Source organism: Lithobates pipiens, unplaced genomic scaffold, assembly GCF_037356315.1.
Source record: "Lithobates pipiens isolate NorthernLeopardFrog02 unplaced genomic scaffold, aLitPip1_a1.2 Scaffold_8, whole genome shotgun sequence".
Classification (NCBI taxonomy): Eukaryota; Metazoa; Chordata; class Amphibia; order Anura; family Ranidae; genus Lithobates; species Lithobates pipiens.
The window spans coordinates 58,137,885-58,162,999 of NW_027507903.1; the positions used below are offsets into that span (position 1 = coordinate 58,137,885).

The 25,115-nt window shown below is 41.4% G+C and overlaps 1 protein-coding gene and 1 pseudogene across 1 annotated transcript in view; one reads left to right on the plus strand and one right to left on the minus strand.

The window, feature by feature from the left end:
* Nucleotides 1-25,115, minus strand: part of ADAMTSL3 (ADAMTS like 3) — a 712,540-nt gene that overhangs the window by 79,209 nt on the left and 608,216 nt on the right. Inside the window, exons 22-23 of the mRNA XM_077470182.1 lie at nucleotides 8,131-8,258; nucleotides 7,241-7,369 (exon numbers count right to left, since the gene is read on the minus strand). Of these exons, the coding sequence (XP_077326308.1) occupies nucleotides 7,241-7,369; nucleotides 8,131-8,258 (257 nt within the window). The remainder of the gene's footprint in view (nucleotides 1-7,240; nucleotides 7,370-8,130; nucleotides 8,259-25,115) is intronic.
* On the plus strand, nucleotides 14,109-14,193 carry LOC143964645 (U2 spliceosomal RNA; annotated as a pseudogene).

Here is a 25,115-nt window from a genome sequence, read left to right on the forward strand (position 1 = left end):
ATATGTATATATACTGATGGTGTCAGTAGGCAAAGCTTGGTGTCAGTAGGGCAATGGATGGTCTCAGTCGTTTTTATTTGTATTATTTATTTTTTTTACAATTTTTTTGGGCGCTCAGTTATGGGGCTTTGGTGGAATATCAGGGGTTTAACCCCCCTGGCGGTATGATTCATTCTGATTTTAGGTGCTGAAAGTGGTACAATTATTTTGCAAGGAAATTTGGCATTTTATATTGTAGTCCTGTAATTCTTAGGAATAACTCTCTTAAATCTGTTCAAACCAGAGTCTAGCAGACATCCCGGGTATGATAAAGTTTATAATATAATAAATAATAATAAAAATTATTCAATAATGTAATCAAATCCTAAAACACTGAAAAAGGGACACTTTTTGGTTGCTATGTATAATCTCCAAATTTCAGGCAGAAAAAACAGTATTTATAATATAAAAGTGCATGCAGGGCACTGCACAGACCACTAGGGACAAAGGGGGTGTGTAATTTTTTTATACAGTACTGTAATCTGTAAGATTACAGTACTGTGTGTGTTTTGTGTCTTTTTACTTTTTTGAATTTGGCGCCGATCTCCGCTCCCGTGCGCCGTACCGTCGCAGGGAACGGAGCTCGGCGGCATTCGGCACTGTGAATCGAGCGGAGGACAGCTCGATCACACAGCGCGGAGGACATCGCTGGATCCAGGGGACAAGGTAAGTAACTCTCCCTGTGTCCTCCCTGCCTCCAGCGATGCGATCCCGAGTCTGGCTCTGGGTTACCGCTCGTGGTGCTGAAATCCCAACCCGAGCCAGACTCGGGATCGCCGCCAGGGAGGTTAAACAGAGGGATTCTGCGCCACACAGCGTTATTAGGGTATGCCCAAGCAGACCTGGGACATCTATGTATCCAACCATCTTCTAATGCAGAGCTGCACCAGATTTTGCACTCTCCACTTTTAGTAAATTAACCCCAGTGAGCATTACTTTGTTCAACATAAGTATTTCTACACAGGCCACAATCCTGTAAAATGTATGTTTTTTTTTAATGAAGAACTTTATTTTTCTGACCATATTTTGCCTAATACAGTGATTAGACATGGAGGAAATTTTTGTTATTAAATAGATTCGGATGTATCTGAATCTCTGCATTACAATAGTAATGAATTTCAACAAATCCAAAATAAATTATAACAAATAATGATTTTGTTTGTTTTCATTTGTTTCATTCGAATGACATGATGCAATAGTTTAGGCCTTTTGTTTTTTGTTTGAAGCATCCAAAATAATGTAACGGCATAATGAACAATCCAAATTGATTCATATCTATTTCATTTTTATTTTGCATTCATATTTTTCATTAAAATAAAAAATGGACTACATATGAAATGGAAACATATTGCAAATAATGTTAAAATGATTAGTCAATCTTCTGAAATAACTTGCGAAATACAAATATTTTCAGAAAACAATGAATATACAAAACAAATTTATGAAACAAATTCTTTGAACGAATCATTCTAACATAACAAATCTGATGAATAAGTAACTTAAAAGAGAAGCATGTTTTATTTTGTCCAGATTCATACTTACCTAGGTGGGTGCAGCATTGAGCCAATGCTGCATCTGTTCCCTGGCACCTCTGCACTGAGAACTGAGCGATCGAACATTGCTGATCAATCAGCATATCTGTCAATCAGTATCTTTCCGCTCTGCTCTTCCACGCTCACTGGAGCGCTGAGCTGTGGAGGGGTGGAGTGGCCGTCTCAGCCTCTTAGCGGCTCGCTGAGAGGCTGAGATGGTCATCAGTCCTGACCTGATTCCTGTGACATCAGCAGAAAGCAGATTTCAGACCGATCTCTGCTGAAAACGGGTCACAAAAGTCCAAAACGAAATTGCACTTCTGTGATCGGAGAAGCCCAGGGAAACAAGCTCAGGCTGGACTTCACCTTTAACAAATGGATCCAAAACTAAGCAAAACTAATTTTTCCATCATGCACATCTCTAACAATGATTTCCAACAATCATTTTTCCAACATCATGTAGTGGCCAAAATGCCGTATTTTTTTCTGACTGGGGTATTTCAATGAAATAGCCCCAAGATGGAGCGAATGATCCTATGAAATAATTGTATTAACAACATGTGGGTGTTGATTTAAAACTGGAGAATGCAAACTCTAGTGCAGCTGTGCATGCTAGCCAATCAGCTTTTAACTTCAACTTGTTCAATAAAGTTTTGACAGTAAAACTTGGAAGCTGATTGGTTTCTATGCAGAGCTGCACCAGATTTTGCACTCTCCAGTTTTAGTAAAACAATCCCACAGTCAGAATTAGTCAAGGATGAGTGAATGCTTGGCAAATTTGTCCAACAATTTAAAAAAAGAACCTCTAATTTCATGTTTGTTTAATGATATAACTAAGGGCTGGTTCACCATAGTGTGAACTAGCAATAAAACTGATAAATGACAATGTTTCCTGTAAATGATACAGTGAAAAACAAAAAACAAAAAACAAGTGCATTTGAAAAGGAAAATGTTGTGCGCCATACATTTTAAGTAGGGTTGCAACGATACCACTTTTTTAAGAGGGAGTACAAGTACCGATACTTTTTTCAATTACTCGCTGATTACGATTACAGATACTAGCTGCAGAGGGGAGAGGAGGAGAAGCGGCTGTCAGCCACACAAGGAGATCTGTGATTATAACTTCCCCCACCACCACACCGATCATGCCTGAGTGTCCAGGTATCGGATCAGGCATCGGGAGCATTTGCATGAGTACAAGTACTCCTGCAAATACTCGGTATCGGGACCGATACCGATACTAGTATCGGTGCAAACCTCATTTTAAAGTGGTTGTAAACCCTTAGGCCCCTTTCACACTGAGGCGGTTTTCAGGCGCTGCAGTGCTAAAAATAGTGCCTGTGTAGCGTCTGAAAAAAACACCCCTTTCACTCCAGTGTGAAAGCCAGAGGGCTTTCACATTGGAGCGGTGTGCTAGCAGGACGGTGAAAAAGGTCCTGCTAGCCGTATCTTTGGAGCGGTGAAAGGAGCGGTGTATTCACCACTCCTTCACCGCTCCTACCCACTGAAATCAATGGGGGCAACGCGGCTATACCGCCGGCAAAGCACCGCTGCAGCGGTGCTTTGCGGGCGGTTTTAACCCTTTTTCATCCGCTAGCAGGGGTTAAACTGTCCCGCTAGCGGCCGCTAAAACGACAGTAAAGCGCCGCTAAAAATAGCGGCGCTTTACCGCCCGCACCGCCCCAGTGTGAAAGGGGCCTTACAATCCACTTTTTGCCGTAGGTAAGCCTATAATAAGACTTGCCTGTAGCTACCCTGGATATCTCCTAAACCTGCATGGTTTAGGCGATATCCCCTGTATCTGCATGTGCTGACGTCATTGGCACATGCCCACTGAAGCAATGGCACATACGTGCCGTTTACTTCAGTGAGTGGCACCACTACCAGCGACTCCCGAATGCGTGGGTGTGACGTCATCGCAACTCCGCCCAATCACAGCGCCAGAGCCGTGATACCCGGCAGTAACTCTAGGGAGAAATGTCGCCAGCCGGTGCTGCATCCGGGCACTGCAGCGGGGGCTTTGATCTATGCATACTAGCTCATTATGCCTTTGTCTTGCAGGTATTTTTTTTTTTCATGTGGGTTTACAACCACTTTAAGTGAACTGGCAAGCATGCACAATACATCAATTTATATAATCTGGAATCTATACTATAAGAATAGTCAACCTGAAAAAAAGAAAGTTTAAATAAACTTTAATGCTGTAAGTTTACACAAGTCATTACTTTCAGGCGGTGATGCTCAATAAGTCTCTTTTCTGAGTTTCTCCTAATTAATTTAAAGGTAAAGACTGTGCCTGACTTTACATGTCAACCCATGGGATTTTTTGGCAGCCTTTCTCCCCATTTTTATTTGAGGCCTCTTTTGGTATTATTTTCCCATCCCATTCCCTGTCCAAAGGCAGTTAACTAGTATGACAGTATGCGTTGACTTGGATTTCAACCCACGTGTTTTAAGTCCTCCAGTGTAGTACAGATTGATGTCCTGCATTGCAGCAATCCATCTGTTATATAAAACTAGTTACATAATTCTAAACACATCTGGGGACCAAGTGTTTCTCTTCCACCTAATGACTTTGAACAGTGTATACATGCTTAATGTAAATCCAGAGTCTGAACAAGGCTCCTGTGTGGTGATGGGAATTTACATCTGAAAACATTAGGTATGTAAGCATATTTTTATATAAAGTGTGCACGCAACATCGCTCCAAACTCTGTTCTATTCCCATACAGTATTAAAAACTAACATCTGTTAATCCAACATGTTTAAGGAACCCAAAATATATATTTGTAGAGTGTAAACTGAACTGAATTATCTTTGCATAAAGGTCAGAAACTCCTATTATTGTTTGGTAAACAGTTGGAAGTCTTGATAATACAAAGTACATTGTATATACTGGTGACAGTTTGTTTCTAAATATTTTTGTATATATACATTTATATACAGTTGTGCTTATAAGTTTACATACCCTGGCAACATTTATGATTTCTTGGCCATTTTTCATAGAATATGAATGATAACACCAAAACTTTTCTTTCACTCGTGGTTAGTGTTTGGCTGAAGCCATTTATTATCATCAATCAACTTTGTTTACTCTTTTTAAATCATAATCACTACAGAAACTACCCAAATGACCCTGATCAAAAGTTTACATACCCTGGTGATTTTGGCCTGATGACATGCACACAAGTTGACACAAATGGGCTTGAATGGCTATTAAAAGGTAACCATCCTCACCTGTGATCTGTTTGCTTGTAATTAGTGTGTGTGTATAAACGGCCAATGAGTTTCTGGACTCCAGACAGACCCTTGCATCTTTCATCCAGTGCTGCACTGATGTTTCTGGATTCTGAGTCATGGAGAAAGCAAAATAATTGTCAAAGGATCTGCGGGAAAAGGTAGTTGAACTGTATAAAACAGGAAAGGGATATATAAAAATATCCAAGGAATTGAGAATGGCAATCAGCAGTGTTCAAACTCTAATCAAGAAGTGGAAAATGAGGGGTTCTGTTGAAACCAAACCACGGGCAGGTAGACCAACTATAATTTAATGCCACAACTGCCAGGAAAATTGTTCGGGATACAAAGAAAAACCCACAAATAACTTCAGGTGAAATGCAGTGGTATGGCTGTTTCAAGATGCACAATAAGGAGGCACTTGAAGAAAGATGGGCTGCATGGTCAAGTCACCAGAAGAATTACTATGCAAATGCCACATAGTATCCAATATACCATACACCAAGCAGCACAGAGACGAGCCTCAAACCTTCTGGCACAAAGTCATTTGAGCTTTTTGGCCACAACCATAAACACTACATTTGGAGAGGAGTCAACAAGGCCTATGATGAAAGGTGCACCATTACTACTGTGAAACACAGAGGTGGATCACTGATGTTTTGGGGATGTGTGAGCTACAAAGGCACAGGAAATTTGGTCAAAATTGATGGCAAGATGAATGCAGTACGTTATCAAAAAAATGCTGGAGGAACATTTGCATTCATCAGCCAGGAAGCTGCGCATGGGACGTACTTGGACATTCCAATATGACGATGATCCAAAACACAAGGACAAGTCGACCTGTTATTGTCTACAGAAGAATAAAGTGAAGGTTCTGGAGTGGCCATCTCAGTCTTCTGACCTGAATATCATTGAGCCACTCTGGGGAGATCTCAAACCTGCAGTTCATGCAGGACAGCCCAAGTTTTTACAGGAACTGGAGGCTTTTTGCCAAGAGTAATGGGCAGCTTTACTATCTGAGAAGATAAAGAGCCTCATCCATAAATACCACAAAACACTTCAACTGCCATTGATGTTAAAGGGGACAATACACGGTATTAAGAACTGGGGTATGTAAAGTTTTGATCAGGGTCACTTGGGTAGTTTCTGTTGTGATTATGATTTAAAAAGAGTAAATACAGTTGACTGATAATAAATGGCTTAAGCCCAACACAAACCATGAGTGAAGGAAAAGTTTTTGTGTTATCATTCATATTCTCTGAAAAATGGCCAAGAAATCAAATCCTGCCAGGGTATGCAAATTTATGAGCCCAACTGTATACTGTATATACACACACACGTAATATATGCTTCTGTATCTATATATATATATATATATATATATATATATATGTATATAGATAGATAGATAGATAGATAGATAGATACATATGAAACTGCTGCAAATTTTTAAAACACTTTTGTATGTTTATTTTTTTCTGAGTGCTGTTGGATCTTTTTTATTTTGTTCTATATTATAGCTGGATAGGACAGCCTGTTTGCATGACGCTGGAGATTGTGTCCAGGTTTAGTTCACCTTTGGCCTCATTCCCACAGGTATACTTAAGCATACACCAGTGGGAGGAGCCTGTTGAGATTAATAAAATAATATATATAAAGTATATATATACTATATTTGTGAGGTCAGGCACTGATGTGGACAAGAAGGTCTGGCTTGCAATTTCCACTCTAATTCATCACAAAGGATTGAGGTTGAAGTCAGGTTGTGCAGGCCAGTCAAGTTCCTCCACCCCAAACTTGCTCATCCATGTTTTTATGGTCCACATCAGTGCCTGACCTCACAAATGCGCTTCTGGACGAACGATCAAACATTTCCATACACACACTCCTAAACCTTGTGAACAGCCTTCTAGATAAGAGGAAGCTGTTATAGCTGCAAAGGTTGGGCCAGCTCAATATTCAACCCTACTGACTAAGACTGGAATGCTATTAAAGTTCATGTGCGTGTAAAGGCGGGTATATATATATATATATAAAGAAGATGATGGGACACAAACTCCATAGCAAAAGTTTTTACTGAAATATTTTCAAGGCATATTCAATGTAGCAGCTACTGTATAGTTGCAAGCATGCACATCCACAAAGTGTAGCCACTCAGGTGTTTCCCATACCAATCCTCCTAATTTAAATGAACCCTCTCTATATATATATATATATATATATGACCTTCTACTCCAAACATGACCTCCATTAAATGGTATTGGGATCTAAAAATAGACTTGTTTCCAATGCAATTTAAAATATAGAATTTTTTTTCCATAAAAAACATTTCCCCGTTTATGGTAATACCAGTGAAAGAAATGTGTGATTCGTCTTTGAGAACTACCTATGATGAACAGATATATGTATTTTAATTAGCCAGCTTGTATTACCTTTTACAGGGCAATCCAGAGTTACATTCAGTCCTGTCCTGGTCACCAAATTATCACCCACAATGGCCAATATGCTGTCTCTGTTCAAGCTGGTGATGTTCCTTCTGAAGATCTGGATAACAGGTGCTTCTTTAATTGAAAGCAAGAAAAATATGAGCACTGTTTTATGAATGTTATTGTATGTTATATCATTGAAAGAAAAAGTCTCACATTGAGAATACCTAGAGGAATTTTAGCATGACAACAATAAGTATGGGTTAATTAATGACAGAGAGGTTTCGGTGGGCAAGTGGTACAGAGTCAAGTGGCAAATTGCCTTGCAGTTGGGGAAGAATCCTACTTCAGTGCCCAGAAAGTAAAATCTGGTGTTAAATGAAGCACTGGATAATATATTTAGGACTCTGCTATACAGGTGATAAAGCTTTATTTATGGAAAGAAACAATGCCAGTGCTCATATATGGGATGAATATTAGTTAAAAAGGTCAACAAGACCATGTTTGCTGAAAACGGTTTGTATGAGTTGCCAGGTACCCATAAGGACGTTAAATGCAACGATGGGTGATATAAGTCATGGGGGGTGGGGAGGTCACATATGCATATTACAATATATACACTTCTAGTACAATCATTTTTCTACACAAAAACATTTGGCATGTGTGCTAAACTTCTCTGTAGGTTAGACCTGGCCATTAATGTGGATGGCTAGATCTTTTTCAGATGGGAATGTTCATAGCTATGAACAAGTAGCGCAGAGCATCCTGCCAAGTTCAACCTCAATCTATAAGCAATCAAAACTAGAAAATCATTAAAACATTTTCTAATGTAGATTTTGACAGCAAACAATATTTTAGCTCAGCAGTAATACAGTTTTACCTAGTGGGCAGCTTACCTGCAAAGTATAAGTGTGAATATTCCATATCAGACCCTTGCCCATTAACAGCTGTGCACTGATACAAGCCCATATCTTCCACTGTTGGATTTTCTATAAGAAGTGTTCTACTGTTCTCTAGAGCAACCCTATGGAAATGCAAAAAACATTATATATACACTTGGTTAAGGAACTACTAGATGACAGTTTGGTTCTAATTGCTGAAACTTCAAAACTTCATAAATAAACAGAAGAACAAAAAATAAAGAAAAAAATAAAGAACAAAAATAAGGTGAAGCTCATCCATTATTTTGGGCCAACCTCCTCCACGGATAATAGAAATCATTGTAAACTTGTCATTTAAACAATTTCATTTTAGCTTGTGCATGTGAAAACATTTTGCCCAGTATAGCTAATGTTTAAAAATTGGATATTTTAGTAGTAAACAGAAGGGCAGGGTGTACAACAGGTATCATACTAAACTGAATCTTCACTATGACAGAACTGGATGAGGCTACAGCATATAAATGTTTAGTGACATAATAGTGCTGGTAACTCGGGATGAGCGAATGTGTCTGGGTGCGAATCATAGGATGTTTGCCAAATCCATTTGTCTGAAAACGTACAACTTAAATCTGATCCCTATGAAGGGTGCATGTCTGGCCATCACCGAAAAAACTATGGGGAGCCGCACACTGTCATGGTAGCAGTCCAAAAAAAAAAAAAAAATACCACAGGGAGAGGGTTCTTCTTTTTGTGTGACTTTGAGGGAGACATGGGGAAAACAAAATGCTTAGGAGATACTTTTAGGTTGTATATGGTGTTACGAACCAGTGTGGTGCTCACTGACAGCGTCAGCAACACAGTATTCTGGCATTGCCCATGCTTGGCCTCATGCCGCTTACACAAATTCTTTTTTTCCATCAAAATAAACTCTGGTGGTTTTTCCGATGGAGTCTGCTGAAACGGACTTAACTACACATGATCCCACCAAAGTCCGATCATTTAGAAAGCAGTGACGTACAACACGTACAACAAGACTAGAAAAAGGAAGTTCAATAGCCAGTAGCCAATAGCTGCCATTGCATCATTTTTGATCTGTTGGAACAGCATACAGACGAACGGTTTTACTGATAGAAATTGATTCCGTCGGAAACATTTAAAACATGTTCTATTTCTAGGTCTGGCAGAATTTTAAAAAAAAACAGTCGGCTGAAGCCCACACACAATCGGAATATCCGATGAAATGATTCCGCTTGACTTTTTCTGCCGGAAAGTCCAACTGTGTGTACACGGCATTAGTCAGTGTGACATCTTCTCCCTTCTTGAGGTGCCATAGGGTAAAGCCTCTCAATGACTTTGTCAGGTTTACCATCTTATTGGAGAATCTTTGGATTGGGGGGAAGTGAAAAGTGAGGAATGAGGAGGAGTGAAGGTCTTTTGCTGCTCACGGTTATCATTGAGGTGCTGCTATTATTGAGACTATTGAGAATCATGTGTCTCCTCATGCATGTGGTACCCAAATGACTAGTAGTTTTAGCAAAAATTATATGCTGTAGGCAGAGGCTGCAAACCCCTGATGCAGTGCCTTCCTGTGGAATAGTATAAATGATATTGGTGTTTCTCACTGGTTTTCCACTTATATAAATATTGGTGAATGGTCTGCATGGTTTATGTCACTTTTGCCAGATGAACAAACATCAAAATAGACAATTCTTTTGAGGCTGGGTTCAACCATATGCAAAATGGATGTGTTTTGAACCACATCCAATTCGCATGACATGTGAAAGAACATTGCTTTCTATTGTGCCTTTTCACATATGTTGGGTGCAGCTGGTGTGCAGATTCAATGCGCATTGAAAAAAAGTCCTGTCAGTTTTCTGAGCAATGTGCTCCGGCTCAGGTGCGAATTCAGGCCTATTGACTTTTATGGGAATGCTTCTGAATCGCACATGTCCTTCAGTTGTAAACAGGATAAAATCCTGACCTGATCCTGATGCAATCCTGACCTAATCCTGATCAAAAACTGACTTGAAACACTGAACAACTACTTTATCAATTAGCTATGAAAATGGAGCTTAAATTTCTACTGCACATGTGTGAACCCAGCCTCACAGAAGATTATTTACTGTGGAGCTATTTACTGGCTGCTCCAGCATCAATCAACTGGGTGTATGTTGGCCTGGTGTGTGATAGATAGCTCCTTATGATTTGGTGAAATAAGAAGGTCCCCCCCCCCCTCCAATCTTCTACAAGCTCTCATTGCGGTTGTGCCTCGCCCTAATTTACCTACTCTACAATTTTTGCCACCAAGGCTCACTCTGCCATCTCATCAACCCACCCCTCCTCAACCCTCAAGCCCCAATTGACAGTAGGCTGCAGCTGCAGGGACATTAGTGGCAAATGCTGCTCCCTGCTTGTTGTCCCCTACCACTATGCTTCTGGGGTTCTTTTTCTCAGCATCCAATAACATGATTTTTTGCACAACCTCATGCACCAAATAAATGATGAAATAATTTAGCCAACTTTTCCATGCCATCTTGCAGGGCAACAGTGGGACTAGCCGCAAAGGTTGAAGGAGAAAAAGGTGCATTTGCAGCTTACTGGCAAAATGTGGTGCTATAAAACTAGGAGGAGAACTATGACCTCCTCCGTGTACTCTGGTTATATAGCACTGCCAGAATGAACCTGCTTGTGCCCTACTAACTGCACTCAAAGAACCTTGGCTTCCCCATTTAAGCCTACCAGACATTATGAGTACAGGGGATCCCATGCCTTTATTAGCAGCTATGGCAATAGGGGTATTAAGAATGCAGTGAATAATTGTACCTACAAAGTGTACTGCACAAGTATGCAATAATTTGCTGCAAACAGATTAGCTTTGTGAGCCCACCACACTGGAATTCACTGTATTGTAGCATAATACAGCCTACAACTATTTCTCCTGGAAAACACACGGTTAGCTCTCCCTATCTACCAAAGTCTCCACATACACACTGACAAAAACCTAGGCCCCTGGACAACACCTTATTACAAAACGCGTAGGACGGAGCGATGCGCTGACATCACTTCGTGCTCCATTCATTTACCCAGAAGGATGAGCTGTCTGTTTGTGCTCTGGCCAGCACATCAGACTTTAGACTCTTTTTCAAACTGCAACATTGTAAGTGTATTACTTTTTTTAAAACAATACATTTTCATAAGGTTTTACACTATGGAACGCTTTTATTTTCTATGTACCACGTTATCCATGTGATGGTCTGATTGTTCGTGAGGTGGCTGTCCAGAATTTGCGACTATGCCTGCTGTCTTTTAGAGCCAATTTGTATTCTATTACATGCATTCCTTGATCCTCTGTTATGGGGCATTATGGTGATTTGGTAAGAGTTTATTCCTGCTGTTCTGGTGGTAGAATCAACACAGTTTTCTGCTTTTAGAGTTTGAGGATGGCTTTTTCACAATTATATGGACTTTTATCTGACAAAGTACTGGTGTACATTTATTTGTTCACAATATTTAGATTTTTGATTATTTCACTTTTGTGCACTCATGGACTTTACATGTGTTTTTATTTATATTGACGCTCATTTCCTTGATTCATTATTTATGGACACAATAATGATGTTTTTGGTTATTATTGATTAGTTCAATTGTGGATGTATATTCATTTTGATCTTCACTGCATTTTTCACTTATAGTCACGTAATATACAGGATCCTCTTAGCACTATTTGAACAATGGGTGGTTCATATATGTGATTTTTTTTATTCTAGCTTAGAATCATATGGGTAGCGCGATTAAATATATTTTCTCACTGACAAAAACCTCCCTGGAACCCCAGACCAAAAGGTAACCCCCATTATTGATCCTTCCAAGCCACCTAACCACACTTCAAAGGCCAAGAAGTGCATTATTGGAAATTGGTTGCTTTAGAGATAAACAATTGCATGAGTTTGCCACTTTCCCAAACAGCGAATGTCTTGAGTTTGCCTTGAACTGATGTCTTATCCAACCCCAAAGCTTATCTATAATGGCAACCTGTGCAGAGTTTCAGTATTTCCAGTCTGGGCCTACCTGTTATTTTGAAGCCTTTTACTATTATTTCTTATTGTCGCTGTACTAATTCACAGTACTCTGTAACTTTTTATTTTAAATATTGCTGTCTTTAAGCTGAGAAGTGGAATGGTTTGCACCAACCAATTTATATAAGAGATGTAATATATCCCCACAGAGCACTTTTTGCCTGGGTTCAGTGCACTGCCAAAACCAAACAAAGCCTAATCTCTTAATTCTCTGATTGAATGGGGAGACTACAGAACAGAGCCATCAATCATTAGACAGGGAATTGCAGAAGGATTCAGTGCTGGCAGCGAATACATAGCGTGCGCCATTTTAAAGCTACCATGTGACGAGGTAAGAGGGAAGTCAGCAGAGTCTCCTGTGTGCCACTAATACAGAAAAGTACATACAATGCCAGCAGTGAAAGCCCCAACAAGGCTTGTCTAATTTTTAAGATACATTTATGAAAATATTTGTTATAGAGTTTTTGGTATTCTGCATTTAATCACATGGCTCAAGGGATTCATAACAGGGAATTCTTCCAAGCTAAAATAGGCTGGATGAAGGATGAATAGAATAAAAGGAAACATGGTAAAAGTAAATTAAAAATTCTCCAGGAACCCAAGTCCACAGGTCTGATGCTAGTGACTAATTGTTGCCAAGCCTAAGGATCAAGGTTGATTTCTGGTTTATGTCCCTTTTCTTCTGCTGCCCAAGTCTGGAGCTTGTTTTGAAAAGAGCAGTTTCGAAAATAGCAATCTTTTCATTTAGCATAGCATGGTTATTCTGGTAAATAGAAAGAGAAAAGGCTGTATGGAAAGGTACAAACACAGTTCCAGCAATCCAGGACATACAAATAATTTTGGTCAATGACACATGAAGAACCTCTGCCTCTACCTAAGCCTACCAGACATTATGAATACAGGGAATTCCCTAACCTTATTAGTAGCTATGGCAATAGGGGGATCAAGGATGTAGTGCTTTATTGCACCTAACAATGTGGTGATTTAGAGCATCAAAGTGTACGGCACAAGTATACGGTAATGTGCTGCAAACAGATTAGCTTTGTTAACCCACCACACTGCAATCCTCTGTAATAAAGCACAATACAGCATACGCAATATTGCTATTTACAATACAGCATACAACTGCCTCTCCTGGAAAACACACTGCTAGCTCTCCCTATCTACTCCAAGATCCTCTATTAACTTTAGAAGTAACAGACCTGTTGTTAAAGCTCTGCATCCAATCTCCCAAACCTTGACCCAAATGTAATGTAGCATCACCCTTCAGGAGCCTCTGGATTTAACTGATTCTTCCCAAAACAGCGCAGAGGCAGCCAGGCACACAGTAATAGTCCATTCACTCCAGTTAATTGAATAGTCTAGAGGTTGGTCTTTTTATATTTTATTGCTGGTAGAACTTGGGAAGGGATTGGGGGTGGTGTGAGATACTCCAAAAATGCTTGAGCACAATTCTGGATGTTCTGGATGTAGCCTCTTCCAAAGTAATCCAGCATCCAGTCACAGGGGTGCAAAGAGAAAGCAGTCCCCCTCCTCTCACCTCACTGATCCATTCCCTCAGGAGGGAGAAAGACAATCTCCTCAGGGCCCCAGACTATTTAACAGCATCCCAGCCACCAACTGGGCACACCTCCCCAGGGATTAGCTTGACCCTGCTTGATATTCAGACTGGTCATTTGAATCCTCCCTCCCTAAGTTCTAGAAACTTCTTCTAGAATAAGGGGGCAGCAATCAAAATCCCAGTCTGTGAACAAATCAGACTAAATAATTACTGCTTCTCTAGTTACAGCAGAAGCCAAAAGCTAAATTTGCCTAGCAGCCTAACTAGGACGGTTCTACAGTAGTTACACTTATTATTCTAGTTGATGACAGTAAGTAGATGCATTTTCAGTTTTTATGAACAGAAAGGCTGAGCTAGCATCTTCTCGGCCTTTTGGCTAAGATCAAGTGTAGTATCTGTTCTTATCAGTTACCAGTAGGTGGCGCTTGCTTCCGTCCCTGTTCTACGGCGAGGTGGAGCAGGGGTGGCGGTTGCTATGCAAAGCCTGCTGGTGTAAAGGTGACCTGGAGCGGTTTGTAGCTGAAAGGGAAGCCTTCTGATGGGGATGGAGAACCACTGGTCGAAGCCAGGGGAGGGGACCCTGGCCTTCTGGCCTGGATTGTGGCAGCTCTAGCTCCGGTCAGTTTTTCGGAAGGGAACGCTTGTTCCCCCTTTCCCCCCTTGGGGGGGAACGGCCTGTACTTCCCGAATGTAATTAGGTGGGAGTGATGGGAGTGAGGGTGTGACGTGGTGAGTCAACGTCTCACTAAGCTCCTGGATCTCCATACCTACCTGATCAGGGGTGGGGGCTGTTGTGGTCTGGGCTGGGGGCCAGGGACGCTTCTGTTGAAAAGCCCATGGTGATGTGCCCCTGGAGTGGCAGTCCAGGGGTGCCTTATGTTCACTGTGCTCCGCACATTGATATTCGGCACCTAGGTCACGTCACCAGATACACGCTTTTTTACACCTGCCTCTAGGGCCCGGCCTTTTGGCTAGGACCAGAGGAATTTTTGATTCCTGGCCGGAGGGCCGGTCATTGTATTGCACAATGGCCACTTTTCACTCTCCTCTTCACTATCCCTTTCCTCACTTTTTAGTTTTGTGTGTCTTTGTCACTGTTTTTGTCACTGCACGTGTGATGAGTAGGGTGTCGGTCCTCGGACCAATCCTGAAAGTCTTTGGGAGAGCGGACATAGGCCTTCTGGCTTGGTCCAATCTCCATTGGGGGGCCTACCTTTGGGGAAGCCCCCATAGTACCTAGTACCTAGGAGGTTCTGTTTCGGCAGTCCTCCCGGGGAAAGGAGGTCTCCTGGTTTTGCCTGGGAGACCACTTGTTGAGTCTGGTACCTCAGTCCCTGTCTGGAGCCTAACGCCCCGGGGGATCAGGGTATGGTCCTTCTTTTGGAGGACATCAGACACCCGTCTGCACTTTTTAGTGTTTCACTCTTTATGTGTGTGCACTTTTTTTATGCACCGGGTGGAAGTTTTTTGGGTGTGTTTTGCACGCCATGGGCTTTTTCAATCGAAAAACCAGACCCTTCAGATCTGGTATGGATTTTAAGGAGAACCCCGCGCCAAATTTCTTTAAAAAATGGGGTGGAGTACCCCCAAAAATCCATTCTAAACCCTTATCCGAGCACACAACCTGGCAGGCTGCATGAAAAGAGGGGGGACCAGAGAGCGTCCCCCTCCTAAACTGTACTAGGCCACATTCCCTCAACATGGGAGGGTGCTTTGGGGTAGCCCCCCAAAGCACCGTGTCCCAATGTTTATGGGGACCAGGGCCTCATCCCCACAACCCTTGCCCAGTGGTTGTGGGGGTCTGTGGGCAGGGGTCTAATCAGAATCTGGAAGCCCCCTTTCATTTCACAAAAAAAGTGTGAAAATGGTAAAAATGACATGACACGGTTTGATGAGACAAGTCCTTTATTAAAAAATAAAAAAATAAAAATGTCCCACAAAGTCTTTTTCTTCTTCTCTTGCTCCGCCGATGGACCAAAAAAGAAAAAAAAATGTGACCGACCCGCCTCCATGGGAGGCTTCCGCTGGAGGGCCTGGTATGGAATTTAGGGGGACCCCCACACAATTTTTTTTTTAAATTTTGGTTTGGGGTTTCCCTTAATATTCATACCAGACTCAAAGGGCCTGGTAATGGACTATGAGTGAATCCTATGCCGTTTTTTTCAATGACTTTTATGTGTATTGCCGGGACTGACAATTCATTATAGCCGCGAGTACTTTTAAATTACTTTTTTTCCTTTAGAAATGTCATTTTGTGCAGGGACTGTTGTAAACATGGGAAACATGCGCCACTTTACAGGCATGCTATAGACACCCCCCCCCCCCGGTATGAATTTTAAAGGAATATTTTTACACTTTTATTGTTTCACTTTAAGCATTATTAAAATCACTGCTCTCGAAAAAACTGCCATTTTAAAAACATTTTTTTGCATTGATCCATGTCCCCTGGGACAGGACCCAGGTCCCAAAACACTTTTTATGACAATAACTTGCATATAAGCCTTTAAAATTAGCACTTTTGATTATTCATGTTCGTGTCCCATAGAATTTAATGGTGTTTGCGCATTCAAACGAATTCTTAATTCTTTGCCTGTTCGCATGTTCTGCTGCAAACCGAAACAGGGGGTGTTTCGGCTCACCCCTAATAATTACACAAAAACAAAAAATGAAGAAATTTCAAGACATACCAAGAACATTCCAAAATACTTTAAATTACTAGTTGGTTGTGCAGCGCTATAGTGTCATAAATAAAACCATGGCAACCTCTAGTTCACAGCCTGAACAATTTTAAAAATCATAAGTCAGTTTCCTTAATGCTTCAAATGGAACGTTATCCAATAAAAAAAATGGCATACAGGCAGGATTATTAATGAAATCAGTGTACAAATTTGGTCAATGCTGAGATTAATGATCTCCCACATATGTGCAGAAGTGACACCATCTCAGCCTGGCCACTGAAAATGGACAAAGATTGGTACCCAAAAGCTGATCCAGCCGAAGATAACAGCAGCCGTCGGGGAGCTCTGGGCCACCAGAGCGCTGGAGAGAAGGTGAGTATAGTTATACTTTAAAAATATTGGTGCAAAACTACCTTACACCTCCCAACTGTCAATGATGGGAAAGTGGCAAAAGATAAAGACACATCCTGTTACCAATTATGCAAACTTCAAAAAATGAAAAGTAGAACTAAAGACAAAACTTTTTCACCATCATGGATAGAATAAGGGATTAAAGGGTTATAACCCCAGTTAGATTTTTTGCCATCTGTGACCCATTAGGGGAGATTTTCCTAAATTTTATGTCCCACAGCCTAAACAGGAAGTGAGAGGAAATCCAATATGGGGGAATCCTTGGTTGTGATAAGTCACCAAGACTAGTGTCCCCATTGCAAATTTCCTCTCGGTAGCCACCATATCCTAAAGAGGGGTGACTATTTAAATGTTCTGAGTGGTAGTCAGCCCAAGCTGATTTATAGTGTATTTTTTCAGTTGGTTTTCCTTTAGCTCACTGGTGCTATTGCTTAATAGCAGTAATAGCATGATACACCACAGTAATGCAGGATTATGAGTATTTATCTTGCTCCTAGTCAAACAGTAGCAGGTTTATTGCCAGTGATGCATGTTAGGGGAGAGTATAAATATTTGGGGTTGACCATGTGAGTTCTCATGGCTGAGGTCTGGGGAGTTGCTGCTGAATGTTTTATTCTGTTAGACCCATAGCCTGTGTGGGGCCTAGCATGTGCTTTGTGCTGGGAGTACGGCAAGAAGTGGTCCCCAGAAGCTGTCTTGTCTGCTCTATAAGCAGGCTGAACTAGGATTGAGAACCAGGAGGAGGAGCCTGCTGGAGTAAGAAGTCAGGAAAAAAATGGTTTTCTTGTAGGGGTCTGGTGGCTCTCTTGACAGGATGCACGGAGGTCTGGAATGATGCACAGAGGCATAGGGACATTTACAATAAAATCTACTAATGAGCCAGAGGTGCTATCTAATAGTGTTCCTGGTGCCAGTTTAAAGACTCTTTACACTGTACAAGCTGCTTCAGGAAAGGAAAGGTTGTAAGTGTTACCCTAACAGTTCCCTCTTGTTTTTTTAGATAAAATATCTCAAAAGACACAAAGTGACTGGCACCCAATGTTATCTCAGTCTCCCACCTTTCAGCCATGAACCCAACCCTAGGAACATGCTAGCCCCTCATGTTTCTGGGGTACTCCACCTGCCTTGGGGTGGGGGGGTTACAACTGCTTCTGTTCTGGTGACATCCCGATATTTTCTTTCACTTTTCGGCTGCTTTCACACTGAGGCGCTATACAGGCGATACAGAACTAAAAATAGCGTCTGAAAAGCACTTGTAAAGAGCCTGAGTTCTCACTCCAGTGTGAAAGCCTGAGTGCTTTCACACTGGAGGGGTGCGAAGGCAGGAGGCTAAAAAAAGTCCTGCAAGCTACATCTTTGAGGCGCTGTAGGAATGGGGTGTATACATCGCTCCTACAGCACCCCTGCCCATTGGCAATCAATGGGCAGCACCTCCGAAGAGCCAGTGGCTGCAGCTGCGCTTCGCAGGCGCTTTTAATCCTTTTTCGGTCTTTTTCAGCGGTAGCGGCCCGAAAAGTGCCGCAAAAATTACAGCAAAAGCGCCGCTAAAAATAGTGGCGCTTTACTGCTGACACCCCCAATGCCCCAGTGTGAAAGTCGCCTTAGAGATAATGATACACAGGACAAAAGAATAGCGGGCACAGAAACTAAAGACAGAGCCTAACAGAGGTTCTGATCCCTCTCCACTCTATCCAAAAACTTTTGTTTTTAGTTATATTTTAAGGAGAAAATATGTTTGGTTAAACCTACTTTTAAACTGCTACTTTTCCTTTATACTAATGTTTTAAATTAAAATGTACAATATCCTGAAGGTCTGATAAAAACTAAGAGCAATGTACAAAATTTTGTCTGAGTGTACAGTATATTGGACTGAAAGGAAGGCATATTTAGGGAGGAAAGAGGGACAAAGGGATTTAATTCCCAAACGGGGAGAGTCCCTCCAAATGATAGGCAGCTGGTAGCTATGCTACCAGATGAATTTTGGAAGAAGCCCATAAATATTTTAATTATCAAGATATGGCAGAAATAATCCAGCAGGGATAAAAAATCCTTAACTGATTCAACTTGGGCTCCACATGTTCTCTAGGCGCTCAAGATAAGAATAAATGGGAAATGCAGTAAGGAAAAACAACATGTTATTTATTAGGTGCTGATATAAAAGGAAGGAAGCCACTGCCACACTAATCATAGACATACTCTGCTGGATTTGGAAGAGGCTGCAAGATCAAAGCGATGGATGCGTCTATTAATATATCTTCATCTTCATCCACCCACTTATCCAGTCTTGGTGTACGTTTATTATTATTTGTTCTCTCAAACTTAAATTTTAAAGTTATTTAGATATCATCACATCAAGAAGGAAGACATACATCTTCCCCCCGTTTGTCAATTTTCACTGCATTTTGGCTGCTACAGGAATCTTTGATTGTGCAATCTTCATAATGGGGCTCTAAAGGCCTAATATACGCCAGGATGCAAGGGGGGAGAAGGCAAGCTGGTGGAGGCTGTGTGATGCTTTAGGCAACGTTCTGCTGGGATACGTTGGGATCTGCCATTCATGTGGATGTTACTTGACATTTAACATCTATCCAAACATTGACCAAGTACACCCTTTCATGGAAATGTTATTTCCTGGTGGTAGTGGCCTTTTTTAGCAGGATAATGTGCCCTCCCACACTGCAAAAATGGTTCAAGAATGGTTTGAGGAACACAACAAGTTTGAAGTGTTGACGTGGCCTCCTAATTCTCCAGATCTCAATCCAATCGACCATCTGGAAAAACAAGTCTGATCCATGGAGGTCCCACCTCACAACCTACAGGACTTAAAGGATCTGCTACTGGTGGCTTGGTGCAAGATACCACAGCATACAATACTTCCAGAGGTCAATTGGCATCTATGCCTTGGTCTATGCCTTGGTGGATCAGTACTGTTTTTGGTGGCAAAAGAGGAACCTACTCAATATTAGGTGGGTAGTCATAAAGGCATTACTGATCAGTGTGTGTGATCACAAAAGGGCATTCGGCTCTGTAGTAAATGCAAAAAAACACTAGGATAAGGGTCCGGCACCTGTCACAAAAGGTATTTTTTCTGGTTGTGAAAATCTTCCAATGTATTACGCTGGAGGATGCAAAACAGGGGAACATAAACTATATATAAAAGCCATTGTAAACCCTCACCTTGTAAAACAAGCCATTTAGTTTAAAATATAAATGCAAGGCAAAACATTTATGTATAGATATAAAATGTTAAATACCTTATTTCCAACTATTTTTAAGCTGTATGGAGAGTTGGAGGGGGGGGGGGGGCAGCAGCACACTGATCTTCCCAGTGAAAGGCTATGCAATTGGGGGGGGGGGGGGTCTGATCATTGGAGGAGAGCAGACTGCGTTTCCAGCACAACTAGAGACCTGACCACACTGTGCTCTCATGCCTAGTGTGGTCAGTTTTTACTGGGACTGGCAGGAACACCAGGGATTTCACACAAAGGAAGCAATACAAAGAGAGCAGGATACTTTTTTATACAAGTACATGGTACAGCAGGCATATATAAGGAATATGAAAAGTTGGGTTTACATATTCTTTAACTACTTAGCCACCACCTGCCTACATTGTACTGTGGATGAGCGGCCGCTATAGGCAAAGCAGTGTACTCATATGTAGCTGCGCTCTCCCGGGCATAGGGTGCACACCGGTGATGTCAGTGGCACAGTTAGTCAGTCGCCCCCCCCCCCCCCCGCGTCAGTTAGTGTCCGATTTCTTGCTGCAATGCAATATCCTATTATAAATCATTGATCTCCGCCATTAGTAGTATAAAAATAAAAAAAATTCCAGTATATATACCTTAGTTTGTAGGTGCTATAACTTTCACACAAACCAATCAATATATACTTATTTGTATTAAAAACAGAATACATTTTGGAAAAAATTTATGAAGAAATTTGTTTTCGTTTTTTGGATATATAGCAAGTAAAAAATATTGTTTTTCTCTCTGGTGCCTCCTATTTCTAGAATGTTGGAAAACCTTTTATAAGATAGTGAGTGGGGGCTAGGAGGGGTTGCCTGGAATATTTGTGGGCTCTCAGCCAATCCTCAGGAGTGGGTCTGGCAGGGGACTGAGAAGCCCATAAATAGGAATGAGCCATGCCAGCAGAGGAGTCAGGTGGAAGATGGAGAAGCAGTGCTGAGGAGAGTCTGTGGGTTGCCCTTGAGCGACCCCTACCGGGGTTGGGGTTTTTTATCCTTGAGCTGGACTTTGGGAAAGCTAGCCTGGAAGCTTCCAACCACAGGAGGTAGTTGGAGGGATTCATGCAGGAGAGGCAGCTGGAGAGAGCAGACAGAGACAGTGAGTAGATCAGCATGGTACAAAGACAAGACAAAGGTAGAGACTGCCAGCTCTTTTTGAAGACCATGGTGTGCCAAGCCTTCAGCACCTTGCCCTGGGAATCTCCATTTGAATTTCAGCTCTCGAGCACCACCCTTTGGACCCCTTCTGCTAATTTTGTGTTTGGTGAGCATTGATTCCAAGCATGCGTGTTTGTACTTTCGACTTTTGTTTGATGGATTTGTGCACTGACCATACGAAAATCTGATGCCGAATATTTACTAGCTCGTCATCCAACATTTGTTGGCCGAAAGTTGGACAACAAATGTCAAAAGGAGCGTACTAACAGTCAAATTTTAGGACAACAGTCTGTCAATAGACAATCCCCTGCCAACAATCGCACCATGTGTATAAGGCTTTACAGAAGGATAATGGTCACAAAACAGTCATTGAGTGCAGATTACAGCTCTGACCACAGGAGAAATGTAAAATATTTTTGTATTGCTTATTTTGGTCAGCTTTGTGTTGTGTGTTGTGTTTCCTTTTAGTCTAAGTTCTTGCAATACAACTTTTTTCTTTGCCAGAGTCATTCTTTTCTCAACGAAATTCTATCCATATGACGTTTACCAAAGCAATATTTCACTGAGGCATTCGTGTCTAATCTTATGCCCCGTACAAATGATCGGACATTGTTTGGACATTGCGACAACAAAATCCAGATCTCAAATTTTTTGTGACGGAAATTCCGATGGAAAATGTCCGATGGAGCCTACACACGGTCGGAATTTCTGACAAAAAAGCTCCCACTGAACATTTTCCGTCGGAAAATCCAACCGTGTGTGACGAGGCATAACTTTTTCTGCTGCTGATATGTGCATTGTGTATTATGTGTGCTGGAATAGAATGTAGACTTGTTTTGGAGACAAATCCATGGCTCAAAATCCTTTCTAGCTACAGCACCTCAACAACATGCCATTAATTTATTAAGGAATGCTGTCAATTTAGGCATGGTGGTGGTGGTGGCTGTGGTGGTTGGCAGTTTAATCACTAAATGCTTCACTAATAATAATTCTATTTATCTTTCAGCATTGCTTTTGATGTTTAGCTCATTTATAGCCAGTTATTTAGAGGAGATTCTGTATGTTATTGACAATTATTACCATATTCTTTGCCACACTTTCATTAACCCCTTCCCGACCAGCCACTGTCATTATACTGTCGCAGGTTGGCAAGATCATACGAAACCGTTGTAGCTGTACATCGGCTCCTTTAAGCGGGATAGCAGGAACACGCGTGCCCAATTCACTGTGGGGGTGCCGATGCCCGTGACCGCCAGTCATGATGACCGTCAGCCACGCACGGGCACGAGAGGAAGAACAAGGACGTATGTAAACACACAAATCCCTGTTCTGCGAGGAGAGGAGATGCAGATTGTGAGTTCCTAATGGTTAGGAACCACAATCTGTCATCTCTTATTGCGATTTTTATTGCCAAAAATATGTCGAAGAATACATATCGGCCTAAACTGAGAATAAAAATGTGCTTTTTTTAAAAAACAATTGGGGATACTTATTATAGCAATAAGTACAAAATATTGTGTTTTTTTCAAAATTGTCACACTTTTCTGTTGATTGCGCAAAAAATAAAAGCCGCAGAGATGGTCAAATACCACCAAAAGAAAGCTATATTTGTGGGGTAAAAAGGACATCAATTTTGTTTGGGTACAGCGTCGCACGACTGCGTGATTGTCAGTTAAATTGACTCAGTGCCGTATTGCAAAAAATGGCCTGGTCATTTAGCAGCCAAATCTTCTGGGGCTGAAGTGGTTAAGTTTAAAAAAATGAAAACCAGAATGCAGTAGTAGGCTCAGCAACCTGCTAATGTGTACTGATGGTATTGGGCTGAACTATTTAGCAGTTGTAAGCCTGCAAGAAACGAAGGGGTGAATTCATATCATATGTGCAGCGACAAATCTTGTGACCACTCTCAACAAGATCCTACCAATTCTCCCTCTGTTTAGTACTGTTTCTATTATAAACGTGGACACCTTTTTTTAGCTTTAGTATTACCGTATTTGCCGGCGTATAAGACGACTGGGCGTATAAGACGACCCCCTATTTTTCAAGTGAAAACATAGGTTTTGGGCAATACTCGCTGTATAAGACTACCCCCCTTCTGAGGCAACACCATTTTAAAAAAACATTAGAACGATTAAAAAACACAAAGCAAGAATGCCAACTACTCATCCACCATGCTGTGATATGTCATAAAGTAAATCAAACAATAACACAAACAGATCTATTGAATGCCACAACACTGGAAAGTAGAATTTTTCACTAACCAAACCTATACCACTTTTGGGTTACATTCTATGGGAATTGTCCACCAAAATGCATTTAATAACCCCCCCTGTCATATGTCCCAGATTTACCTGTCCCTCTTGGGTGCCTGGGACCTCAAAGGCAAACAGTAGGATGTATAGTAGTAGGAGATCAGTGAATGGATTTACCCAGGGAAGTATGGTGAGCGGTGTATTATTTTAATGAATACAACTCCTGCTTGGATTGGCAGAGGCTGTAGCATCATCAGCCCTTGTCTCTCTCTCTCTCTCTTAATAGAATACATCGCTCGCTGGGATTGGCTCAATGGAGTATACTGTTGTAGCTGAAGCCACATACAGTATTAGCAGACATTTGGGGGCTGACATCCATCGGGCAGCATTGTATACCTGTATACCCGGCGTATAAGACGACCCCCGATTTTTGGGCATTTTTTTTAAGTGTAAAAGGTAGTCTTATACGCCAGCAAATACAGTATATCAAATATTTGTTCTTGAGTTTAGATACATGTAAAGAAACATTGGGGTTGATTTACTAAAGGCAAAAAGACTGTGCACTTTGCATTTTCACTCTGCAAAAGCAGTTGCTCCAGGGCTTAACAAATGAGTAGAAGCTCTGCTGATTTACATCATCCAATCATGTGCAAGCAAAAATGCTGTTTTTTTACATTTTCCTTGCACATGACTGGGTACTCTTTGCAAAGTGAAGCCTCACCTCATTTACTAAGCTCTGGAGTGAAGCAACTGCACTTGCAGGGGGCAAAATCTGGTTACATTTAGTAAATCAGCCCCATTATGTTAATTAACCCATATGCTCTGTCTAATTGGGGCGACTGTGTGGCAAATGAGGTTTAATGTTGATAAATGTAAAGTTATGCATTGGGGCCTAAGAATATGCATGCATCAAACATGCTAGGGGGAGTACAACTGGGGGGATCCATAGTGGAGAAGGATCTGGGGGTTTTGGTAGATCATAAGCTCAATAATAGCATGCAATGCCAAGCTGCGGTTTCCAAAGCAAGCAAAGTCCTTTCTTGTATTAAGAGAGGTATGGACTCCAGAGAGAGAGATATAATTTTGCCCCTGTTAAAATCATTAGTAAGACCTCATCTGGAATATGCAGTCCAGTTTTGGGCACCAGTTCTCAAAAAGGATATCGGGGAACTGGAGAAAGTGCAGAGAAGGGCAACCAAACTGATAAGAGGCATGGAGGAACTCAGCTATGAGGAAAGATTAGAGGAACTGAATTTATTCACTCTTGATAAGAGGAGATTAAGGGGGGATATGAGCAACATGTACAAATATATAAGGGGACCATATAGTGAACTTGGCGTTGAGTTATTCACTTTACAGTCAACAAAGTGGACAAGGGGGCACTCTTTACGTCTAGAGGAAAAGAGATTTCATCTCCAAATATGGAAAGGTTTCTTCACAGTAAGAGCTGTGAAAATGTGGAATAGACTCCCTGCAGAGGTGGTTATGGCCAGCTCAGTAGATTGCTTTAAGAAAGGCCTGGATTATTTCCTAAATGTACATAATATAACTGGGTACTGACATTTATAGGTAAAGTTGATCCGGGGAAAATCTGATTGCCTCTCAGGGGATCAGGAAGGA